The sequence below is a fragment of the Myripristis murdjan genome, chromosome 13 (assembly GCF_902150065.1).
Source record: "Myripristis murdjan chromosome 13, fMyrMur1.1, whole genome shotgun sequence".
In the NCBI taxonomy this organism is placed as follows: Eukaryota; Metazoa; Chordata; class Actinopteri; order Holocentriformes; family Holocentridae; genus Myripristis; species Myripristis murdjan.
The window spans coordinates 13,298,610-13,321,873 of NC_043992.1; the positions used below are offsets into that span (position 1 = coordinate 13,298,610).

The 23,264-nt window shown below is 42.3% G+C and overlaps 1 protein-coding gene across 1 annotated transcript in view; it reads left to right on the forward strand.

Moving 5' to 3' along the window:
• clcn2c (chloride channel 2c) overlaps positions 1–23,264 on the forward strand; it is a 162,942-nt gene that overhangs the window by 38,456 nt on the left and 101,222 nt on the right. The window contains exon 2 of the mRNA XM_030066320.1: positions 9,917–10,067. Coding sequence (XP_029922180.1) covers positions 9,917–10,067 — 151 coding nt within the window. The remainder of the gene's footprint in view (positions 1–9,916; positions 10,068–23,264) is intronic.

The window sequence follows — 23,264 nt, forward strand, 5'->3', positions numbered from 1 at the left end:
TATTGTCTGATTACTGAAGTGAGAGGACGAAGGAGAGGGAGAGAGAGGGAGAGAGAGAAAATCAGGCTGCACTGTAATATGCAATCAATGGCTGGCTGTCTGCAGGCAACTGATCCGGTGACTAGAGAGATGAGAGGAAGAAGAGACTCTGTGTGTCTGTCTGTCTGTACACACAGTCTTCATTTATCTGCTAATGTAGACTGTAGGCTGAACAATCAAATTTAATCAAATTAGACTCTGGAAAATATGTATGTATTAAAACTTGCAGTATGTAAATAGGCAATATATTTTTTGTTTCCCTGTTTGTTTTTCTAGTAAGTAATGTTTAGATTGGGGATTATTTGTTACTCTACCTCTGATCCAAAGGGAGACATTATAATGGATAATGCCATTTTTGCAAGTGTGACTTTGCAAGTCATATACTGTCTGCCGAAATAATATCAATAAAGCAATCTAAAATGAAACTTAAATAATCCCCAAAGGGAAACTGAGTTGTTGCAAAGGCGAATGGTTATAGAATACAGCAAAGAAAAGTAGCATATAGATTAGAGCAAATGAATCGATAATTATTGCATTAACGCATCGAGGGGGAAGATGTGAAGGAAAAGTATCAGAATATATGATTTTACAACATGCTGGCTCTGAAAAAAAAAATATGTGCGATATGAAAATGTATAAAAATGGGAAATGAATGCAGTATGGAAATGAATGGGAAATCAAATAGAAGGGGCTATCCAATATGGGATTGCTGTGTGTGTGTGTGTGTGTGTGTGTGTGTGTGTGTGTGTGTGTGTGTGTGTGTGTGTGTGTGTGTGTGTGTGTGTGTGTGTGTGTGTGTGTGTGTGTGTGTGTGTGTTCTGTAATCTACTGCATTGCCCTGCTCTCCCTATAACGCTACATTGGACAGGTGTGAAGGCCCTGTCATTAATCACTAGCAGTTCTCTCAGTGTTCACAGCTGCACTCTTTTACTCCTCCTCTCCTCCTCCTTCCTTCACTCCCTCTTTCCATCTTTTTTCTTTTCTCCCATGCACTTCCCCCTCCTGTCTCCTCCCCTCTCAAATGCACAGTTAAAATTGAAATTCAGCTCACATTGTGGGATGAATTAAACTTCTGTACATACTGCCAAACTTCCTAAAAACCCTCTTCACACACATTAACTCTCTCTCTCCTTTCTCTCTGTATTTTTACCTTTCTCTCCATCCATCCTTCCCTGCCTCAGGGTTTTTCTCCCGCTACCTCCTGCAGTGTTTCCTCCTTCTGTCTTTTTTCTGTCATATGTCCACCCTTCTTTTCTTTCATCTGTTTGCCCAGCTCCTGCTTGAGTTGGAGGGGCCCAGAGGGTTGGCATGGCAGCCTGGCACAGTCGTCCAAGACTCCTTATTAGCCCCCTAGGGTGCCCCAGGGGAGGAATGGGACCCCATTTATATACTGTACATCCATCCCCCCTCTCCTTGTGTTTCTGTGTCCCTCTGACTCCCTTTTCCAAGTACAGCTCAGTTGTTCTTGGTGAAAATTTGGCTTTGCCTGATGGGGGTTTTTGAGGACTAGCAGGTTATTTTGGATTGAAGCTGCGCCTGAGGCAGTGATCCGATAGGACTTCTTCTTCTCCTGCACAGTTACAAAGCACAGCTGTGAGTGTTGTTGTTAATACATGGATCCAATAAGACTCGCACCACACCAGGATGTTCTTAAAACAGGTGCACAGGAGAGGACAGAGAAAGGAAGGCGCTCCCACACACTGTCCACAAGCAGTTAAAACAGGTTTTATTGGGAACGTCTCTGCACAAAGACCTTTATCAAGTTATCTCACATTTTTAATGGAAAGTAAGGGCTCAAAGGGCACAGGGAACATTACATCATCCTTATTGCACGGCAACCATCTAATTATCTGTTAACCGAAATACCAAAGGGGATGACATTGTTGAAAATAAAAACAGACAAGAGAAAGTTAGCAATTGCTCGGCGTGCTTTTGAAGAAGACAATGAGAAGTTGACATTGCATATTAGTAAACTGTTAGATACTTTCATTTTTCTTTTTTTTCCCCTTTGTCTGACATTGATGTAATACACATTGTGGTTAAAGTGTAGAAGTCGGAGCGCCTAGTGTGGAGCGTCAGAAGAGATGTAGGCTATAATGTGTGCTTGTTTCACCTCCTCACATGAGAAATTGTGCAGCCACCAACAAGGCTGCAAACAAACACTCAATAATTCTCTCTTCCTATTATATGCAGTAAGTTTGAAATTACCTGTGCATTTTTCCACTTGTTCACAAAATATGTTGGTCAATTACAGATATTTTTCTGGAAAAAGCATAGGGTTTATAAATGCAAATTTACCTCACAAAGTAAAGTCAAAACATTTTTTCACAAGTTCCACATAGTGTAGTCTCTAACTTGCCCTCAGAAGTATCGGCCCTTCATATCAGTACGATAACTTTTGGGTCTAACCTTAGGGCAGATTCCTTACTCTGTCCCACACAGCCCCAGTCTTCACCCCTTCTTGCTTCTCACACACCACACAGTCTCTCCGTTAGATTAATTGCACAATGATTCTTTCAAATTCTCCTCTTCCTTCCTTCCCACACAAGTGTGCTGACTTGTTTTTATCCCCACACACATACACACACACACACACACACACACACACACACACACAGTGGAAAATGCCGGAAAAAGTGTGTGTTCCATTCCCCGCACCCTCTTCTACCTGTTATTGTATGGATGAATGTTTTGAAAAGGAAGGCCGAGGACCAAGCAGAGACACCAGCTTATCTGCTCTTGCTCTTTTATTTTACCTCTCCTAATCTCTGAATGATAAAATTCAGTCGTCTCCGTCTGTTTCCTTGACACACACACACATACACACACTCACACCCACACGCGCACAGAAGCGCACAAACTTGCAAACGCCGTCGGAGAGCTCATTAGTTGAAGTGAGTAATGGTGTGTTGAGCCAGAGTGGTGAGGCTCCTGGTCATTTAGGGTTGACTGGTTGGACTGTATCCAGGTGTGTGTGTGTGTGTGTGTGTGTGTGTGTGTGTGTGTGTGTGTGTGTGTGTGGAGTTTCAGCTCGCTTGTCCGGCCCTTGTATATTTTAGTCCCTCATTTAGGGACCCCACTACGGCTGTGCCTGCCTTACGTAGTTGGCATTGGACTGCACGCAATTCCACACAAGGCAGCATTAACACCCACACACACACTGCTCTTTGCCAAGTTTTTTGTGGCCCCACTTTACCTTTGTCCTAAAGTTGGCTTTGACAGTCAGCCGAATAGATGCCCCCACTTGTGCAGTCACTGAGCAGTGCTCTACTGTATATGGAGGGGTGTGGCATTACATTTTTAAGGTGTGTGTGTGCGTGTGTTATTTAACCATTGCAGTGTTTAGGACTAGGACCCCCCCCCCCCAAAAGATCAGAAAAGTGGCCACTGGAAAAGCAGAAAAGAGTTAGATAGATAGTTCTGCTAAAGGCATTTTTTTTTTACAGTGTTCCCCTGTGTGCATCCATGAAAGAGTGTGCCATGTTGATTAAACACCAGCCTGGTTGGTTCACTCATTAACCTCTCTTATTGGCTGAATCAGGGGGAGGCGTGGCTCTGACCGGGCCTCTTGATTGGTTCCTAGTGATAATCAGCACCTTTGTCCTCGCCGCCTCTACCCCTCCTCTGTTCCTTATGTTGTTTTCTCTCCCTGGACTTTTCTCATCAATATAACATGACTTCTTCTCCTTGTTCCCTTGCCTTGTTGTTTTTTATCCTCCTGCCAAGCCCTGAATTTTAAGCTGCCCTCTGATTTTTGCCAGAGAAATTATATATTTGCTGTTGTTATGTGAAATATTCATGACTTCATGTTTTAGGTCCAATTGAAGGATTATATGGCCCTCTGAGAAAAGTCTACAACCCTTGGGTTTATGAAACTTTCAGTACCCCTCGGGATAAAGTCAAACAGCTAACAACAAGGCTATTTGTTTTAGTTCCTGAAAAGTTGGCACTTGGAGATTTAAGTTATTGTACATAACCAATAAAAAAAAACTAAAGAGAAATCTTTACTGACAACTTCATGATAAACATGGTTGATTTTCATGGATTAGGCCATCGATGTTTTCACCTCTGATACTCTTCAGGTGTCTTGTAAGTAAACCACAGTCACTTAAAGCAGTTGAATCTCAAACAGATATGATATGCCATCCTTTGACCTGTTGACCTACATGGACCCATCAAAGCATTTCTGGAAGACTGTTATGTCAAAACTAGGTCAGAGATAGAGGATGTCAGTGTTATCTCGCTGGTTTCTATGGACTGTCAGTAAACAAGGTCACTTATCGACCCTTGATGCCAGGTTTATGGTTTTTGTCCTGGCCAAACACCGGTTGCTTGGCTGACTGCATGTTTTCCAGTTGGTCTTTAGACTGTGCTCCTTGCTCCATGTTTAGTGTTAAGGGATGTTGAATTCTTGAGTTGAAAATGTTGTGTGGCTGATACTTTAGAGCATCCTGCTTGATGTTATCTGGAGGTCTTAGCAGCAGCTAATGCCCTTGATATTGGTGTTGGCATCGTCAGTCACCCTTGCCCTTTCCCAAGCCTTTGCGGTTAGGACAAACCGTTCATCTGGGATCAATTAACCCAGGCAGGCAGGCTCAGCCGAGCGCCTATTTCTGACTCTGCTCAACATAATGATAGGCCTTCAACCAGTGATGCCTTTGTTCTGGATGGGTCTGTTTGTTTTCTTCCTCTGGTCAGATGCTAGTTTTGGGGGGGTGCATCAGACAAGGTCTATTTCTGCGCTCTTGCTTTTTGGGTCTTTTGAGTTTCCGTCGCGTTTGAAGTCTGCTTAATTAAAACTTTGGGCTGACGATCATGAATGTGGCCGAGAATTCCATGCAGAACGGCCTCTTGGGTTGAACGGCGGTCGGTGTTTGATGTTGGAAACCCCAAATCTCTCCCCAAATGTTTTCGTTCTTGTTTTTTCTTCTGTTTCCCACTGTTTTTACATTCTTTCCCTCCCTGATCTCATATTGGTTTTACCCACAGGTCAGATGACGTTTGTTGGCTGGCTTGTCAGCCAATTAATCATTTTTTGCCACAGAGTGCCCAGTGCTGACTTGGGGATGTCAGCTCAGAGCTGTGTACCAACCTGTGATAGCCTGACAGACGCTCAGACACACATCTTTCTTTGGCTTTCCACCTCCTCATGTGGAAAAAAAAATCCATCATCTCTTCTCCGGTTTGGTTAAGCCACCTATTTCTAGCACAGATCCTTTGATAAGCCTGGGTCAAGCAGTTTGAAGCGCTCTCCACTGAGGGAGCTGTCTGTGTTTACTCTGATGGTGTGGGTTGATTGGCGTGTGGGGGGGTCTTGTCATCATCTCAGCAGTTTTGTACTTGACTCATATTGTCTGGGGGTCAAGCAGCCATCTTGTGAGAGGCAGAGGCTCTTACCTGGTATTGGCATGAACGCACACTGTTCCCATGGGTGAACCCATACATATTGTAGTTCACTAACAAACGCCCATGGCAATAGGATACAAATTTGACATAGTTTATTGTATGATTTAGAACTGAGATGATGTTTTGAAGGTCCGGAGGGAAGGATGGGGGATGAGAGGATGAAGGGATGGGGGTAATGATCAAGGTGAAGAAGTGATGGAAGGGAAAAGTCAAAGTGATGAGGAAGAGAAAGTGTTGAGAATAGAGGGGTGGAGGAGTACAATGACTGGCTGACATAGACTGGAGGCTGGGAAACAGGAGGAACCGTGGGAGTAGAGGAATGACGCTAAAAACTGAGACAAAGGGCAGAGGAACAGATTAAGGTGTGCCTGAATACTTTTTGTGTCGAAATGTGATGTGTTTGAGGCACGATCTTTGTTCCTGAACTTAGATAGAAAACTTCCATCGGTTATAGATGAACATGTACATGCATGCATATAACCAAAAAGCATAGAAAGGACCTAAGGTTCTCACAGTTTGATGATGTTTTATACTCCCAAAGAAAGTGCACATTTTAGATTACCATCCCTTTAAAACTAAGCACACTTAAGACGACTTATGGCCTTGTGTAGCCTTCTTGCAAAGGTGCAGCAAATGACTCTGACCTGATGTTGATACTTATATTTCATTGATCAACAAGTAAAGCTAATATTTGTACAGTAATCAGTGCGTAATCTAATCAAATGAGTCAGTAATCAAATGAATGTTGGTCATTTGTTCTGTTTGGCTTATGTAGCCTACATAAAATATGTACTCAGCACTGGTATTGGTTCTTGGAAATGTAGCGCTGCACCTTTTTTGAGAATACAAGCCTGTTTTTTCATTTCGTCATATGAGCTAGAAAACCGGTGTGTCACACTGTTTCCCTAGAGGCGGAGAGGATGGTTTTGGTGTAATTGGAAAGTTTTACTTTTGTGTCACTGTTGGAAATGCTGTTTCAGCTGCTTCTCCAGCTTGCCTCACCAAGAAAAACCTCTGGGACAATCAGTACTCTGAAACTCCCATCGCCTCTCAGGATCTCCTGCTCTGTGTCCTCATACAGTCCCATAGTCCCCACCCCCCCACCTCCACCACCACCCGTCACTCACACCTCTGCCCCGCCTTTATATTATCAGATAATACCAATCATAAAATGCAGATCGGCTTTGTCATGACCTCTAAAAGACAAGGTAAACGGAGAGCCAACGTGGAAGCCTTTGATTGTCAGGCTATCCAGTGATGAGCTATCAATGCTGTCAATCAGTCTCTTTATCATTTCAGTTTACTTTCTTTATCTTTGCCATCGGTGCACCATTTTTTTTTTTTATTATCTGCTATCTGCACGATCCATTCACTGTAACACTGTCATTCACTCGTAATCTTATCCCGTTTCACACTTTTGATTGAGCGTGATTGAGTGTTTCACACTTTTGATTGGGCGGATGTAGTCATTTTGGCGTTGTTTACTGGTCCGAGATGTATTTTGCAGTATGGCGGGCGCCCTGTTGAATCACCGTCACCCCAACCTGGGCCTTGTTTCTGTTTCTGATTCCCAACTGAAGATATTTTTGTGCTTTAAATACATAAATTCAGTTAAAACCAACCAGTGGTTTGATTTACAGTAGACGAGGTGAAAGTTGCAACTCTTAATCTTGGTCAAATCACTGAATAATAAAAGTAGGGCGTTAAACTCGTGTGCAGCTACTGTTACAGTTGCTTGCCTTTATTGTCTATTATTTTCTATGTCTTTATCAATTCCCTCCTCTTTCTGTCCTCTTTTCCTTTCTTCATTAACAGGACATCTTAGTGAATTAGAATGTGTTGCAGGTGTGCAGGTGATGTTCCTGGTTACGTTAACATTGAATGACTCTTATTTACCTCCTCTCTCACCTGACTTAATTGTCCTCACTTCTTCTCTCTTTTTTGATTGACCGTATTGCTGTCTTTCCACCTATTGTGATTGTTTACCCCAACAAAACAGAGGTGAACCTGGACGGTTTACAATCCACACATATTTATAGGAGAATGTGTGTGTAAAGTGAAGTGTGTACAGCTATAAATAACCCTCTGTCCTCTTGTGTGAATGCCAGACGGTGTTTACAAGGTGCTAAAGGTGGCCACAGCCAGGTGCTATCTCTCCCTGTCGTCCACAGTTCAGTAGCGTGTGTGTGTGTGTGTGTGTGTGCGTGTGTTTCTGTTGTATAAACAGCGCCATCCATCAAGCCATAGGGGCTATGTTCCCAGAAATGTACTTTCAGTGTCTGTTTTAAACTGACACCTGCAAGAGAACCTGTTGAACCTGCGTTTAGGTGTGTGTGAGTTTTAAAAATAGTGAGTGCACGTGGGTGTGTGTGTGTGTTTAGAGTACATGAATTGCCCCTTGAAGTTGGCAAGCACCGACCGTTTTGTATTTCAACATTTGAATATTTGTTTATTGAAACAGGAACATAAATTCGGCTTTTGCTTTGGGATGGAGGCACAAATGTGAAACCAGTGGTAAAAAATTAATAGCAAATGCCATCAATGTGACATCATCGCACATCTTGACATTTGTCCATTCAGATCCCCCCCGCCTCCAGTGTGTAGTGTAGTATTGATCAGTTCTGCAGCAATGTGATCAATCATGCTGCATTGTAGTCATCACATCAAAGGTGATAGACTAATGTTGATGTATGCAGGTGGGTGTTGTGGTGCTGATGATGTCGATTATAACTAATATTATTGTTATTGCTCTTATCAACCACTAAATTGTCCATCAGCACCTCTCTCGCCGGCCAAGTCACGGCAATTTTCTGCTAGGCTGCTTCCTAAAAGTTGATTGGCCCTTTAGAGCCCGCATAAATACCTCACTGTGTTGTGACCATTGGCCAGGAGGAAGCCATTAGTGCTTCCTCTGCCTTGTCCGCCGCCCAGGGGCAACATGGGAGGGGAGGCTGTTGTCTGGGCGGTGGATCGGGCTGAGCACTTCCTGTCTCTCTTGCTGCTGACTCCACGTATTGGAGTGTGTGTGTGTGTATGTGTGTGTCTTTGTTGAAGGGTATGCATATGGGTTGGTGGTGTGTTTTGTCTGTGGGTGTGTTGGGGTCGCAGTAATGAACAGGGCTTGGCCAGTCTGGAGCCAATGAGGAGCCCGGGCTGGCTCTGTTCATTTCCAGGAGTGTGTGCATGTGTACAGTATGTGTGTGTGTGTGTGTGTGTGTGTGTGTTAGACTCAGGATTAGATATAGTCTGGGAGTGCATTCTTTTCCTTTTTACATCTTTTTCATTATTTAACACAGTCACTTCTGACCTGAAGCCTGCACAGCACTGTAGTAATACCGTGTGTGTGTGTGTGTGTGTGTGTGGGAGAGGGAGAGAGACACTGATTTACTATGACACTTGTTGCTGGCTCTGTATTTAAGCCATTCTTTAGGCCTCCAACAGACTGACCTGTATTAAGGCTGACCTCTGACCTTTAGGTGCAGGCCCAGAGGGACAAAGGTCACCCAGGTCATCATCAGTTCAAACTCCAGTAAACAGCACCAGTCAGCAATACTGCACTAGCTCTCTTTTTTCCTCTGTCTTGTCCTCCTTTCACCCCGTGTTTCTTTCACCAAGTAATTTTATTCACATGGTGGCCATAATTGATTTATACAGACTATGAAACCCTAAAATACCTGGAATACAGCAAAGCAGATCAAAGTAGAGACAAATCGGAAAACATTTAGACAAAACAAAGTTTAAAATGTACACTGAAAGTGTTTCTGATAGATGGGCAGAGTGGTATAGAAGGTCTAAATCACTGATGTTGATTGATTATGGTGGCCAGGGCTCCTACATGTTATCATACCCATCTCCGAACCAACTAGCAAGTGTGCACTCAGTCAAGCCAGGTGTGTGTGGGGGGGCACATGGGTAGTGAACAGGAACTGTTGGTCATCTTGACCAAATACCTGCTCCGTGTGTCGCAGCCATAAGTGATAAGTTAATCAGCAAAGGCATGTCAGCAGGTGGCTGTCATTATTGAATGTTTTCATGTGACCACAGTGATGTAATGTTTGCTGGATTGATCGATTGATTGATTGGGCCAGGGGTGACAGCAGCAACAGAGTGGTCTCTTCTCAGGAAAAAAAAGAAAGAAAGAAAGAAACATCACTTTGAGCCATAATTTGGTATTTATCCCTGTTGGTAGATAATCTATAGCTCAGTATTTTTTTGCTGTGATATCCCCATCTAGTCCATTTATGTTTCTGTAAGCGCTGTTGAGTTTGGTGGTTTTATACATAATACTTCCTCTAACCTTTATATGTATATGTGTGTGTGTTTACCAAAGAAACCCTCTTTCTCCTTCCTAGGTTTTTGCTGTGAGTACTTGTAAACACTTAGTAGCTGTGTGTGTCTTGAAAAGAGTGAATATAATACCTACTCTTATGATCCGACAGTGTCATCATTGTGTGTCTGTGTGTCTCTCCAGATGTATGGGCGCTACACCCAGGATCTGGGGGTGTATGCCAAAGAGGAGGCAGCTCGGCTGAGGGAGGGCAGCCAGAGGCGATCGGTCAGCGAACGAAGCCGAACCCTCGACCTGCTGGAGTATGACAAGGGACGATGCGCCAAGTGTCGCAGTGAGTATCGGAGCCGCTGAGTGAACACCACAGTTCAGATTAATCTGCTCGCTGTTGAAAGAGTGCCACTTGAAATTAGAAATTTTGTTAGCGTTTGTCATTTCCAAAATAACACATATTAAAAAAGATGATGCCAAAGGCCACTTACTGTGAGGTGGTGGTCTTCAGTGTGTCACTCATGGAGGGAGAAAGTTTAATGTAGGAAAAGGAGTAAAGAGAGTAATAGAGAAGACAACATGTTTCGGCACTGAGGCCTTTTGTCAGTTTTTCCCACACCAAGTGTGCCTCGGATACAAACAAATACACAGGTGTGCACACACACGACCCGAGCACGCCAGTTTCTTGTTTTTGACACATATTAAATTCAACAAGCATTTGTTGTCAAACCCCTCGTGGTCTGTCTGAAAATAGTATTGTAAATCTGATACTAAAAGTACATAGAGACAAAGAAGACAAAACAAAAACCTAGTAAATCAGAAAAAGAACAGTGTAGTTTTTCAGCAGGTCCTTCAACAGTGATGTGGAGCGATCCTTTTATTCGTAATTCATAATGGTTCTTTACAGCAGTATAAAGTTTTCATTTAAGCATGGACTTTTCAATAAGGTTCCTTACAGCACCAAAAGGCTTCCTCTATTGTACATACCTAAAGAACCATTTCCTAGTGCCGATTTTTGTTGCGAATGATAGTATGAGATATACTATCTTACTCAAAAAGCAGTCTATATTGTAGCAGAAAATGGCTCTTTGGGCCTGCGCTATGGCAGAATCATTTTTGGTGCCATAAAAAAACAGTTTAGGAAGGTTCCCCACAGCACCATGTACAAATGGTTCAGCATGTACCCTTTATTGCGCTCTGAAGAAGCATTGAAAATGCATGAAGTGCTCAAAATGAGATATTTTGATTTAGCTTTGTTTTTATTTTGACAAATTTGGGTTATTTTGGTCATTTTAGATTTCTAGGTACATGCAGACTCTTTGAAGGGCCTTCTTTTTCTTTCCTTTGTTAAAATCAGTACCCACATGCTACCTCAAAGCACAATGTCAGCACCAGAGAACATCATGGAACCAGCATGTGTTCCACGGTTGCTTGCATTTAGCGCACTACTCCATGCAGGGCACTTTTGCCGTGGTTTTCAGCTGTAGTGGGTGACCTTTGTCCCAGCCATAAAGAAAATGTAGCTGTGCCAGGTATCGTCTAGCTCTCAAGGCTCAAAGAAAATCAATGCACAATATAAACATCACACTACTGTCATTATACCAAATAAAATCAGCCTACAATCATCGTTTTTGCCCTTTAATTTTAATGTGGTTTGCGTCTTGGCCAGCAGCTCTTTATCTTTTTCTTTATATCTCCTCTTATATGATATACACGGCTTGTCTGTGACATTTCCAACCAATCAATAGTAAGGTGTGCTTTGGAATAGAGTGCTCTGTGGTGCTGCAAAGATCTAGAGCAGTGTTTCGCTGAATTCCCAGGTGTATTTCAGTGTTGCTGAACACTGTTTTACTGGAGTCTAAACCCCACTTGACATGTCAGGGTTTATTTGATACAAACCCAGCAGTCAGTTTGATGGGACCAAACACCTAACACCAACACTGTAATGTAAGTCAGCAGTATTTTTTTTTTTTTTTTTTTGCAGGGTTTGCTCCAGTCATGACTGAGTTTCAGGAGTGGTGAATTCAACACAGGGAAAGTGAGGAAAATTGCTTAAGTCCCTGGGGACATTAAGGAATATGATGGAATTTCTGACAAACCGATCACTTTACGGGACTATGACAGAAAGCATGTTTCGACCTGTTTCACACATTCATTGCACTGGATGCTTTTCAGCTAGTTTTCTCTGCTGTAAGCACAACTGCAGTGAGCACCAGCCTGTTTATTCCTCTTGACCACGGCTCATCAAATGCATTTGTGCAGGGGCCATAATTTTTCTAAGCAGAAACTGTGGTGGCTGGATTTTCAGATGACAAAATTTAAATTTATTTAGGCCTAATTAGCCTGTTATTGTTTAATGTTTTCACATTTCACATAACACAAGTTAGTGTTATTTTCATTCGCCTATATTGGTGTGACTCAGACTCTTAAAAATCATTGGAAATCGATAATAATAACTAGATATTTAAATAGAAAAATCTCTCAGTAGAGCGCAGACTTCCGCCAAGGAGGTAGTTCACCAAGGAGTGATAGTTCAAATCTGGATTGTCAGAAACTTAACTACAGAATCTAGTACTGATTGGCAGGAAATAGCCTATGAATCAGCCTTAACCGTTTTTGATGCTACTATGCAGTGTCCTGATTGGTGGTAAATGTTGCTTCGATGCTTGCATGAAGATTTGGCACAAGCCTTGTTCCATTCATAAAAGACATGAATTGTTTCAGCCTCACCTGTCCTGTGCTGCTGTTATTCAGAGTACAACCAGCAAAGCAGCAGCTCTGTGAGTGAGCTTGGTCTGACTCCTGCATCGGGTTGCGGGGCTTCTTTCGAGTAACTAATAATAAAATGACAGGTGGATTTATAACTTCTGTCAAATCTGAGCCTCCAATGCACATATTTGGGGTTGTTCAATCATTCCTGACAAAATTATTTCCCTCTCAATTGTTTTTGATGTTGCCTCAACATAGGAAGAAAAAAATGGTTTCTTACAGTTTTTTTCAATTGTTTACACACAATTTTGAAAACAGGGCTCCTTTTTTCTAAACACCTCACACAATTAACCAAACACCACACCCAATTTGCAGAACACCCCAGTTTGTTTGCAAAATGAAACATATCAGCCAAAATGATAAACAAATTGATAAAAATCTTATTTTGTTCTCACGTCACTAACGCAGTCTTTCAATGATCGTACACTGTTTCAATCTATTACATACTACCGTAATAAATTCAAAACATATTTGTAAAAAACCCTTTTTTAAGAAGTAGTGATGGAATTTATTCAAAAATATTTTTTGAAAGCATGGTTATGGGATAATTTAGATGACAAAAATATACTGACAAACCCAATACATTCTTCATGATTACTTTGAGGTATACAGAGAAAGTACACAAGTACTATAAACGTACCAAGCACTGCACAACACTGATGCTGCAGACTGAAAATATTTATTCCTTACCATATACTCAGTTATAGTAACATGTCAATCAACCAAAAGGAAAATTAGAACAAAATAGTAGTTTTCTTATCTGTAGACAAACAGGACGTTGAGAGAAGCTGGACTGAGAGTTCAGCCAAATCTCAGCAGAAATACAGCAGCGACAGTCATTCTTCTTTGTTCGGGTGCTATCATTTCTTCAGGTCCCTCTCTACCTCTTCCTCTACGTAGGCCTCTTCCGCTACCTCCTTCTTCTCCTCTTTGAGCTTCTCCTCTCATTCTCACTCTTCTTTTTCTAACTCCTTCCATTTTTGTTGAAGACAGGTGAACTCACCTGCTGGCTTTTATACCTTCCTGAGTGCCGTATTTTCAATTCAGCACGTGTGTTTCCACACCAGGTCGATGTGCTTATCCAGTTTGTTCATTAGTGTGGTCACTGGCAAGCCAGGGCTTTGTAATGAGAAGGAAATAGCCTCACAATCCTTACCTGTGTCTAAGGTGTGAAAATGTGTGTAGAGTTTTGCAAATCACTGTGTGTAATGTTTTGCAAAAAGTGTGAAGCTGAGTCTGTGCTTATTGTCGTGCAACTCTGTACAGGTGTTTTGCTTCTTGCGTGTAAAGATTTGTTAATTGTGTGAGAATTTTCATTTTAGTGTGTAAACCGAAAAAACTGTTAATAATGTAACATATTTTTTTACCTCACTTTTTCTGAGCTTATTAATATTCTGCAGGCCTGATGGGAAGCCTTGGCTGGCCTGATGTGGCCCACGGGCCGCCAGTTCACGATCACTTCTTTAGACCTTTTCTGTGCTGAAAAACAACATTAACAAGCCTGGAAGGAATCACTTTTTTAGGTCAAGGAAGTGGTCAGACTTAGTTAAGGAAAACCATAGAAAAGCCCTGAAATTATACATCAAGGCCACAGTGGGAACCCTGTGTTAGACAGCTCAGTGTACTCCACGTGCCCCATTAAAAGGGTCGGGCACACACTCCGTATACCGGCCCGTGCCCTCTTCTGCACCACTGCCCAAAGGGGAAAGTCACTTTACCTCTGAGCTGGGAATGTAGTACTGGAGTCATGGCGCTTTCCCTCCTAAAATTAACTTAGTGCCGTGCTGCTTTTTGGTTTTGAAGCATTTATCATGTTGGGCAGTGGAGGAGGAAAAAGTAGAGCAGCACTGAGTGATCATCAAAGCAGCAGTCCATTGTTGCACATGCTGTGGATCTGCGGAGGACATGTGAATGCTGCACGGGTGTCTCCATGTGCATGACCCCCCCTCCTCCTGCCCCATCTCAGTATTGTTGATGGTGTGGTTACTGTGTGTGTGTGTGTGTGTGTGTGTGTATGTGTGTATATGTGTATGAAGCAGATTATAATAAGCTTAGATAATATTATGTAGAAGAAAGAGTTAGTTTTGTTGACTAAAACTGTGACCAAAAGCACTGGTCAACCACACTTTATCAGGACAAAAAAAAAAAAAAAAAAAAAAAAAGCCAGAAGCTATTCAGAAATCTTTTGTTGACAGAAACTATGACAAAATATAATGTCAGTTTCGCCACAAATAGAAAAATAAATGAAAATGCCAGAAATAGACAAATGGGAACATAGCTCCTGACCTCAGTTTGGAAGGGAACAGAGATATGGGCAAACTTTACTTTTGATATTAGATACGGTAGAAAACAAAACAAAACAAAACAAAAGCTAGATACACAATACAAGAAGCTATAATGAGGAATGTAATTCAATCTGTGTGTAAAGGTTACTAATAAATAATTTAGTGAGGGATTTACAGGGAAAATAAAATGATTCAGCAGAATTAGATTAAAACTTTGGTTTTCATCGACCTAAAACTAACACAATTCCAATATGGTATGATATAATGCTCAAATGAACTTCAGTCAGAGGACTCAGGCTGTGGTTCCACCTGTTGTGGGCGACTTCGCCAATGAGAGCTGTCAGATTCTATCTTAGATCAGGTCTGATTAATACAGCACGTCCACACATTATGCAAGCTCTGCGGTCAGATCTGAAATCGGATTTCCCTGTGCAATATTTGAACTGTAGAACAAGAAAGAAACATGGCACTGTTCATAAGCCAGTCTCCTTTTGTTCTTGGTTATTCTCATTTTTAGCAGTGGAACTCGTAACAGCTGGCAGTTGAGAGCGCAGTGATTGCATATGCTTCATGCAGAAATCATATTACTCGGGGCTCTTATGGTCGCTGTGTGAGAGAAATACAGTCTGGGAACGCTGGTGGGAAATCATCACCTCTGCCGTCTCCACTAATTGTCTGAGAAACATTATCTTGTGAATATGAGCACACCTGACAGTTAATGAGTCCTGTCGCGATCAGGCGCAACAGGTCGCATTGAAACGACAGGTGCACCCGCAGCCGAGGACTGAGACTAAATCAGAATTGGCTGTTAAAATTAAGACTGGTGCAAAAGTCAGTGGCTGTGTTGAGAGAAACGGAGGTCTGTGTGTGCACCCATGCAGAAAAGTCGAAATGGGGAAAAAGGGCTTTTTTTTTTCTTTCCACCACTTCATGCTCCCTTGGTAATATAATATCTCTCTCACTATCTTTCTTCCTTTCTTCACTCTGACACACACACACACACACACACACACACACACACATCCTCCAGCAGTGGGAGAAAACTCAACGGATGCACCAATTCAAATCCCAGTCAAGTTTTATTTGAGATGTGATGGGTTTTGCCAAAGCAAATCTACATCACTTCACTGCCTCTCTCTCTCTCTCTCTCTCTTTCTCCCTCTCCCTCTCTCCCTCCTTCTCTCTCTGTCAGTCTCTATGTCTCTCTGTCAGCCCTCTCTCTTTCCCTATATTTCAGAAAAATAGCAAAGCCAAGTGACTGCAGAAGTGCTCTTGAGCATGCCAGAATAGATTTTTTCCCCCTTTCCCAGCTCAGCTGCAGAGGCTGTTTTTTGTTAATGGGGTGCCCTCTACTGTTAAGAAGTGATCAGTGCACTCAACCCAAGTCCTGAATGCAGCAGGTGTGTGTGTGTGTGTGTGTGTGTGTGTGTGTGTGTGTGTGTGTGTGTGTCCTCTTAGATCTCATCTCAGTGATGAGTTTACTGTTCATTTGGGAGCTGATGAGTCAGCTGTCCATCTTCTTCCTCCTCCTCCATCCTCCTGTTTGAATGGATTAAGGGACCCAAATGCCAGTGGGTGAATTAATTTGTCCCTCAGCAGGTAGCACTTAGCATTAGTTACGTGGTTGAGATGGCACAGACACACACTTTCCCCTTGGCCGTTGAGAAAAAGTCCAATATAAACAGTGTAAAGTAAAGCCATCAACCAAGAAGTGATTAGATGCAAATTAACCCAGATGTAAGATGGACACACACATGCGGACTCTTCCACAGTACTGCTGCTGCAGGTTATGACATGAGCTGCAGTGAGAGACAGGGAGGCACACACACACACACACACACACACACATTCAAACGCTCACACACTCAGTATCCCCCTGCTTAGATCGGCACAATCTCTCATTGGTATTATTGCTCACTGGCACTTTTTCGCTGTGACTTATCTATTTTACACACATTCCCTCTCGCTCTCTCTTTTCTCTTTCTCTGTCACACACACACACACACACACACACACACGTACAGTTTCCCCTTCATTTGCTGATGTTTAATGATGCTGAATCGTACAGGCAACAGCATATCTCCAGCCTGTCATCTGCGTTCTCTGGCCCCATGGGACCTGCCATTGCGTTTGTGTGTGTGTGTGTGTAAGTGTGTGTGTTTATGATACGTCGGTACGACTCCTCCGACAGCCAGGCATTTCCAGCAGCTGCCTGCGAGGCATTGTTCACAGTGAAATGTAATGACAGCAGAGCAGCTAGAACAACACGCATCCTCTCTGTAATTATGGCCAGCAGCATGGCAGACATCAACGAGCAGGGATGTTTCACACCGACCGCTCACAACACGCTGCCGGCAACTCGGCTCAGTTTAGTCTAGGTGACCATTAAAGACCAAAAAAAAAAAAAAAAAAAAAAATCATATTTAATGCATGTAAATCATGTGGTTCAGTGTAAGAAAGATGTCCCTTTTTAAAAATTTGGTTCAAGTTCTGCAGTATGGTTTATGTTTTTAAAGAAGGTACCACTTTACAATAAGACTACTCTTGTAAAGCGTTTACAAATAATTATTAGATTATTAAGTAGGTTGTAAACACTTTACAAGTCATTAATAAAGAATTATAAACAGGCTGTAAGCTTAATCTAAGCATTTAACAGAATAGGTCAATGATGTTGCCAAATAGTGAGCCTGCATCCATGTATAAAAACTGTTTTAACTTGTTTAGAATTGTTTATTAGTGATTTATAAAGTATTTACAACCTAATTATAAATCATTCATAAACCTTTTGTAAGGATAGTCTCATTGTAAAGTGGTGCCATAATGAATTTTCACTTACATGGTACTGGATTGATTTACTTTTTATGGTATATTTTCAATGTCTTTTTTTTCTTTGTCTCATTATGGTCTGCTGACTCTTATGCTGTAATTCGTATTTTATTTCCACTCGACACATCCTTGAATGGTTGGAAATGTCAGTTGTGTTACATTTCATTTGTAATAATCTTATGATCAGTTATTATTGATGTGTCTTATTATTTGCCAGTGCAACAATTGAGTTACCCTTCAGGAATCTGAAAAGTTTCCTGTCATCTTTTCTCCCGGCAATATTATTGGTTTTTATGACTCTTGCCAAAGACGCACTGGATTAGAATTTAAACTGGGCTTTAATGCTGCCTCAGGGTCTCAGAGGTCCAACAACCATTTAACTACCCTATAATAAAACGGATAGTAACCCAGAAAAAGGTAAAAAGACTTCAGGGAGAAGCAACCCAGTGAGTAAAATGGGTACAAGGTATAGCATTTTCACCACAGTAATAGGGAGTAATGTCATCTCTGCCTTTGCAACAGTGGAATTCAGTAAAATACACATTGGAGGCAATGGTAAAAGTGAGAGTCAACCTGAAAAAGATGTATTCTTTTACACCTGGTTTAGGAAAGTTAAATCTCTTCTGTTAAACTCTAACATCTGTCTCTTGGGCAAAACGTCAAGGAAATGCTGCAGTGAGGCTGCTAACCTGAAGGTGGTACATTAGCCCCAGTGTAACTACCTGTGAGTTTTAGAATTGATTTGTTTAAACTTTTAACTGATGACTTTGAAGGCTCGGCTGGTTCTGCCCCCTCAGCTATATTCCACACCTGTCATTCCCTTATGAGGCAGGGCTCAGCCTCGGATGCTCTGCTTGGGCAATTTTGGCCTTAACAAATTCATCGAAAGGCTGATTTGATCTTTTCCATGAGGACCTCTAGATTTGTCCAAGATCAGGCAAAAGCCAAGTCTGTAACTACTTAAATCACTGCATCACTGTTTCTTTAAGGTAGCTGCTCCATCAGCGGGCAAGTGTTGGATGGGATATCACAGTGTTGAAAGTGTGTCAATACAGGAGTGGGCTTGGATGCAAAGAAGCTGCTGTGGGAAGCTGCTAGCATGTGATCATCTGGTAGAAGAGAGGTGTTTACGCTGCCTGCTCTTCACAATGCAACATCAGACTCACATATATATGCCACAAATACTATCATCTTACCACCAGCCGTGTTTCAGTCTTAATTAACTGAAATGAGCCCCTGCCGTCTATCTTTGCCATTCTTCTTTTAACTTGGAGTAATTTGACTAACCTATCACATTGCCTTTTGGCATGTGGATGAAATAGTCAGATGTAATCAGCTATTTAAATAGAGCTATGAGCAGGGTCTTAAATGATCTAAATTTATGTGTGTAAAAGTAATAAGATGTCTTAAATAGAGTTATTACTGGTCTTATTCTTTTCACCATGCAATGACAGGTTTCTGCGTGTTTTAAATTATTAATAAGCAGGGTTCAGTCAGAAATGGGTTCATTTTGCCAGTTTTGTTTTGTTGTAGAAAACATGTTAAATGTGGCTCTCTGAAACCTAATTGAGGGTTAAATTGCTCCTGAGGCTGACATGACTGCAACCAGATGGAAGATTCAGCTTTGACAAAGATTTTATTTGAGGCTGGTTAATTTAGCAAGAAATGTGTAAATGCAGGTGGTCCAAAAAAATAGACAGGAAACTGGTAAATGAGAGGAGCAAAACCATTTGAAGAGCACAAACCTGACGACTCGTATGTGCAGCATGTATTAATGCAAGCTGTTATTGCCATCCTTGCGGAAAGCCTGCTGTTGCGTCATCTGACCAGCAGGGTGCAGCATTGAGCTTCACAGCAGCACAGATAGAAAGACGCTGAATAGATGGAGGAGAGGCAAAGGAAGAGAGGGAGAGTAGCGATAGAAATAAGAGTGCGAGAGGGAGAGTGATCCTGGCAGACCCGTGTGCGTGTGTACCTTTTGTTTACGTGTGTGTGTGTGTGTGTGTGTGTGTGTGTGTGTGTGCTCGTGCTCAGTGATGCGGTGTGTAATCTCAGTTGTGAGGCTTGGATGTCAGGGAGCATCTTCTCAACCTCTGTCAGCTGGTTTGTTGGTGCATCAACTGGACACACACACACACACACACACACACACACACACACATTCATCTCCCTAATATGTTTATTTTTGCCATTTCACATTCAGTTTAAATGGCATTTAAGGTTAAGCCTAATGTAATTTCTCGATGTAGCCGCCAAAGTAATTAAATTCTGTTTGACCATCACACGTGGATGAATTGAATTTCCTCTGTGTGTTATTGTACTCTAAAGGTCGATGGCATATTAACATGCCGCATCTAAACTTGAGACTGGACATTTTAAATTGAATGCCTGCTCTCTTTAGGGTTAAAAGACAAGGATTACACAAGCAATGTGTATTTAAAACGGTGTGTGTGTGTTTGTGTGTGTGTATGCGTTGCTGTGTAACAAATTCTGTTAAAAGAGCTCAGCCATGAGAAAGGACATAAAATATTCAGCTGACAAGAGGAACTTGCCCTGCCAGCCATCACCGCACACACACTCACATACACACGCACACACACAGACACACGCACACACACACACACACACATACATAGACATCATCCTGCAGTAGAAGGTAACTCACACTGATGCACCAATTCGAATCCCAGTCAAGCTTTATTTGCGCAGAGATGTGAGTTAGTGATCTGATGGGACTTGCCAAAGCAAATCTACATCACCTCATTGGCTCTCTCTCTGTCTCTCTCTCCCTTTGTCTCTCTCTATGTCTCTCTACCGCCTCTCTCTTCTTTGCCTGCACTCCAGAATAGTTGGAGAGCGAAGGGAAAGTCGCTCTCCATCATTCTCTCTCTGTCTTTCCCTCTCACTGTGTCTCTCTCAGGTTTTCAATATCGTAGGTGGGGATAGTGGGTGTCTGTTGTTGTGGGATGTGTGTGTGTGTGTGTGTGTGTGTGTGTGGTGGAGGAACAGGCTTCGGGCTGCTGTCACTCACTCTCACTGTTGATGTCACAAGCTCCCGCATGGGTGCACAGAATCCCAGAAGGGACTCACACTCACACACACACACACACACACACACACACACACACACACACCCAGTGCAGTGTTTGCAGCTGTGTCCATGAGGTGATGAAAGACACAATGCTGCCTCTTTCTCTCTCTCCCATGTATGTCACCCTCTGTCCACCTGCATCGATATGTCATTTAATTGGTTCCAAGACACACACACACACACACACACACACACACACACACACACAGCATTTCACTTCTCAACAGGTGTGATGTCAGCAGGAGCGCAGCATGGCGCCGCACGTCGCTATGGTGACAGGCAGGCGCCTAGCGACCAACAGTTGCTCACATGCCCTCTTCTCTTCTCTTCTCTTCTCTTCTCTTCTCTTCTCTTCTCTTCCTTTCACTTTCTCTCTCTTTCTCTTTCTATCTTCCTCTCTTCTTCTCTCCTCTTCTCTTCTGTCTTTCCCTTTCTTCTTCTCTTCTCTTCTCCTCTTTCTTCTTCTCTTCTCTACTCTTTTCTCTTCCTTTCACTTTCTCTTTCTTCTTCTATTCTCTTTTCTCTTCCCCTTTTCTTTCTTCTTCTCTTCTCTTCTCTTCTCTTCTCTTCTCTTCTCTTCTGTCTTTCCCTTTCTTCTAATCTGCTCTTCTCTTCTCTTTTCCTCTTTCTTCTTCTCTTCTCTACTCTTTTCTCTTCCTTACACTTTCTCATTCTTGTTCTCTTGTCTTTTCTCTTCCTTTTCCCTCTTCTCTTCTCTTCTCTTCTCTTCTCTTTGTTCCTCCACTCCCCTATCTGCTGAAAGCCATGATAAAAATGGCAGAGCAGAAAAGTGCCGGACAGGTTCGTGGCAAGGCCAGGTGGGAGATGGACATGGTTGTCATGGGAACATACACGCTTGCACACACACACACACGCACTCACACTCACACTCACATTTGCTTACACACGCACACCTTAACCAATGACACCTCTGCTATTATCACTTTTGGTGACCTGTGTTGGGTGTGTGTTTGTACCTTCCATAAGTGCAGCTATAGTTTGTGTGTGTGTGTGTGTGTGTGTGTGTGTGTGTGTGTGTGTGTGTGTGTGTGTGTGTGTGTTTAAAAATGTCCTAAATTTATACTATCAAATATGATTCTAATGCGATGGTTTGGTTTTTCCTGACAAAGGCCCTGAATGTGGTTGAAACACTCCATTGAAATATTATTTGGGAGCATAAATTTAACTTGTGGACATGTTTCCCATCTCTCATTGCAAAACCGATTTGTCCTGCACCTAAACCCAACTTGGCTTGGATGGGCACACAAGCCTGCCTCTTTTAAGATGAATCTGAAATAAAAATGGAATTAAGATAAACAACAGTAACAACAGAGAGAGAAATGAGAAGAATCCAAAACAACGTTGGTGTTGTTCAGCTGCCTGCTAAGCCACAGGTATTGATTCTCTAGAAGCTAAGATGTCTTGTGTGTGTGTGTGTGTGTGTGTGTGTGTGTGTGTGTGTGTGTGTGTGTGTGTGTGCAAGGCAAGGTGTAGTATAGTGTTCCAAATGAAGGCTGACAGGGAAAAAGATTCACTCTTGTCCCGCTCACTTTACTGTCTGTCTGCTCATCAGCAGGCATACTGGACAAGCACATCGACACGCACATGCACACACATATGTACACGCACACACACCCTTTCCTTTTTTGTTCTATTGTTCTGTTTTTCTTCCATCCATCTGTTCACACCTGGCATTAAAATGCAAACTGGGCGATTCATTAAGAAGTGGACAGCTCTAAGTAGGCTACAGGTGTGAGTGCACCCAAGATGCATTGAGGGCACATTGAGATCTGATCGCTCAGACCACATTCAGAGGTGATGTAACGTAACATAACATCACGTCTGTAATGTAACATTTCATAACTTTTGCAAAAAACAAATAACACTGTTGCTTTACGCTGGGTCAAAGCTCCCTGTCCTAGCACAGACTTCAGACTAAGACATTACAAACATACTTGTTATATGTTACAAACAAACACGATCTTCGACAAAATACGTCCCTCTCGTAACATAATTATTTCTCATACAGTTTAGCTGGATGAGAACATAATTTTTAGGAGACAGGGTTGAGGTGTGAACCAGGGATTTACCTGCCATGCATTGCCATGGTTTTCCTGCACAAGTCAGAAGACCCTAGGCGACCTGACCCATAAACCTTGATAATGTCTGAGTTCTTTGCATTGATAATGTGATTTGCAGACCCAAATAAAACATGCAAATGTGTGTTTATGCATGTGCGCGTGCACAAAGCCCTATCAGGTACAGTATTGTGTTCCAAATGAAGGCTGGCAGGGGAAAGATTCACCTCTCGTCTGTTCGCCTTACTGTCTGTGTGCTCATCAATAGTCATACTGGAAACATGGCGACACACACACACACACACACACTTTCCTTTTTTGTTCCTTTGTTCCTTTTTTCTTCCATCCATTGTTTTGGTCTCAGTTGCTAAGTGACACAGAAATGTAGCAGAGTGTGTTTTGCAGTTTATTTGTTCTCATGTTCATTGTGTTTGACTGTTTTTAGGCCAGCTCTATTGGAAATCGGATTGCTCACCCCCGCATCAATAAAC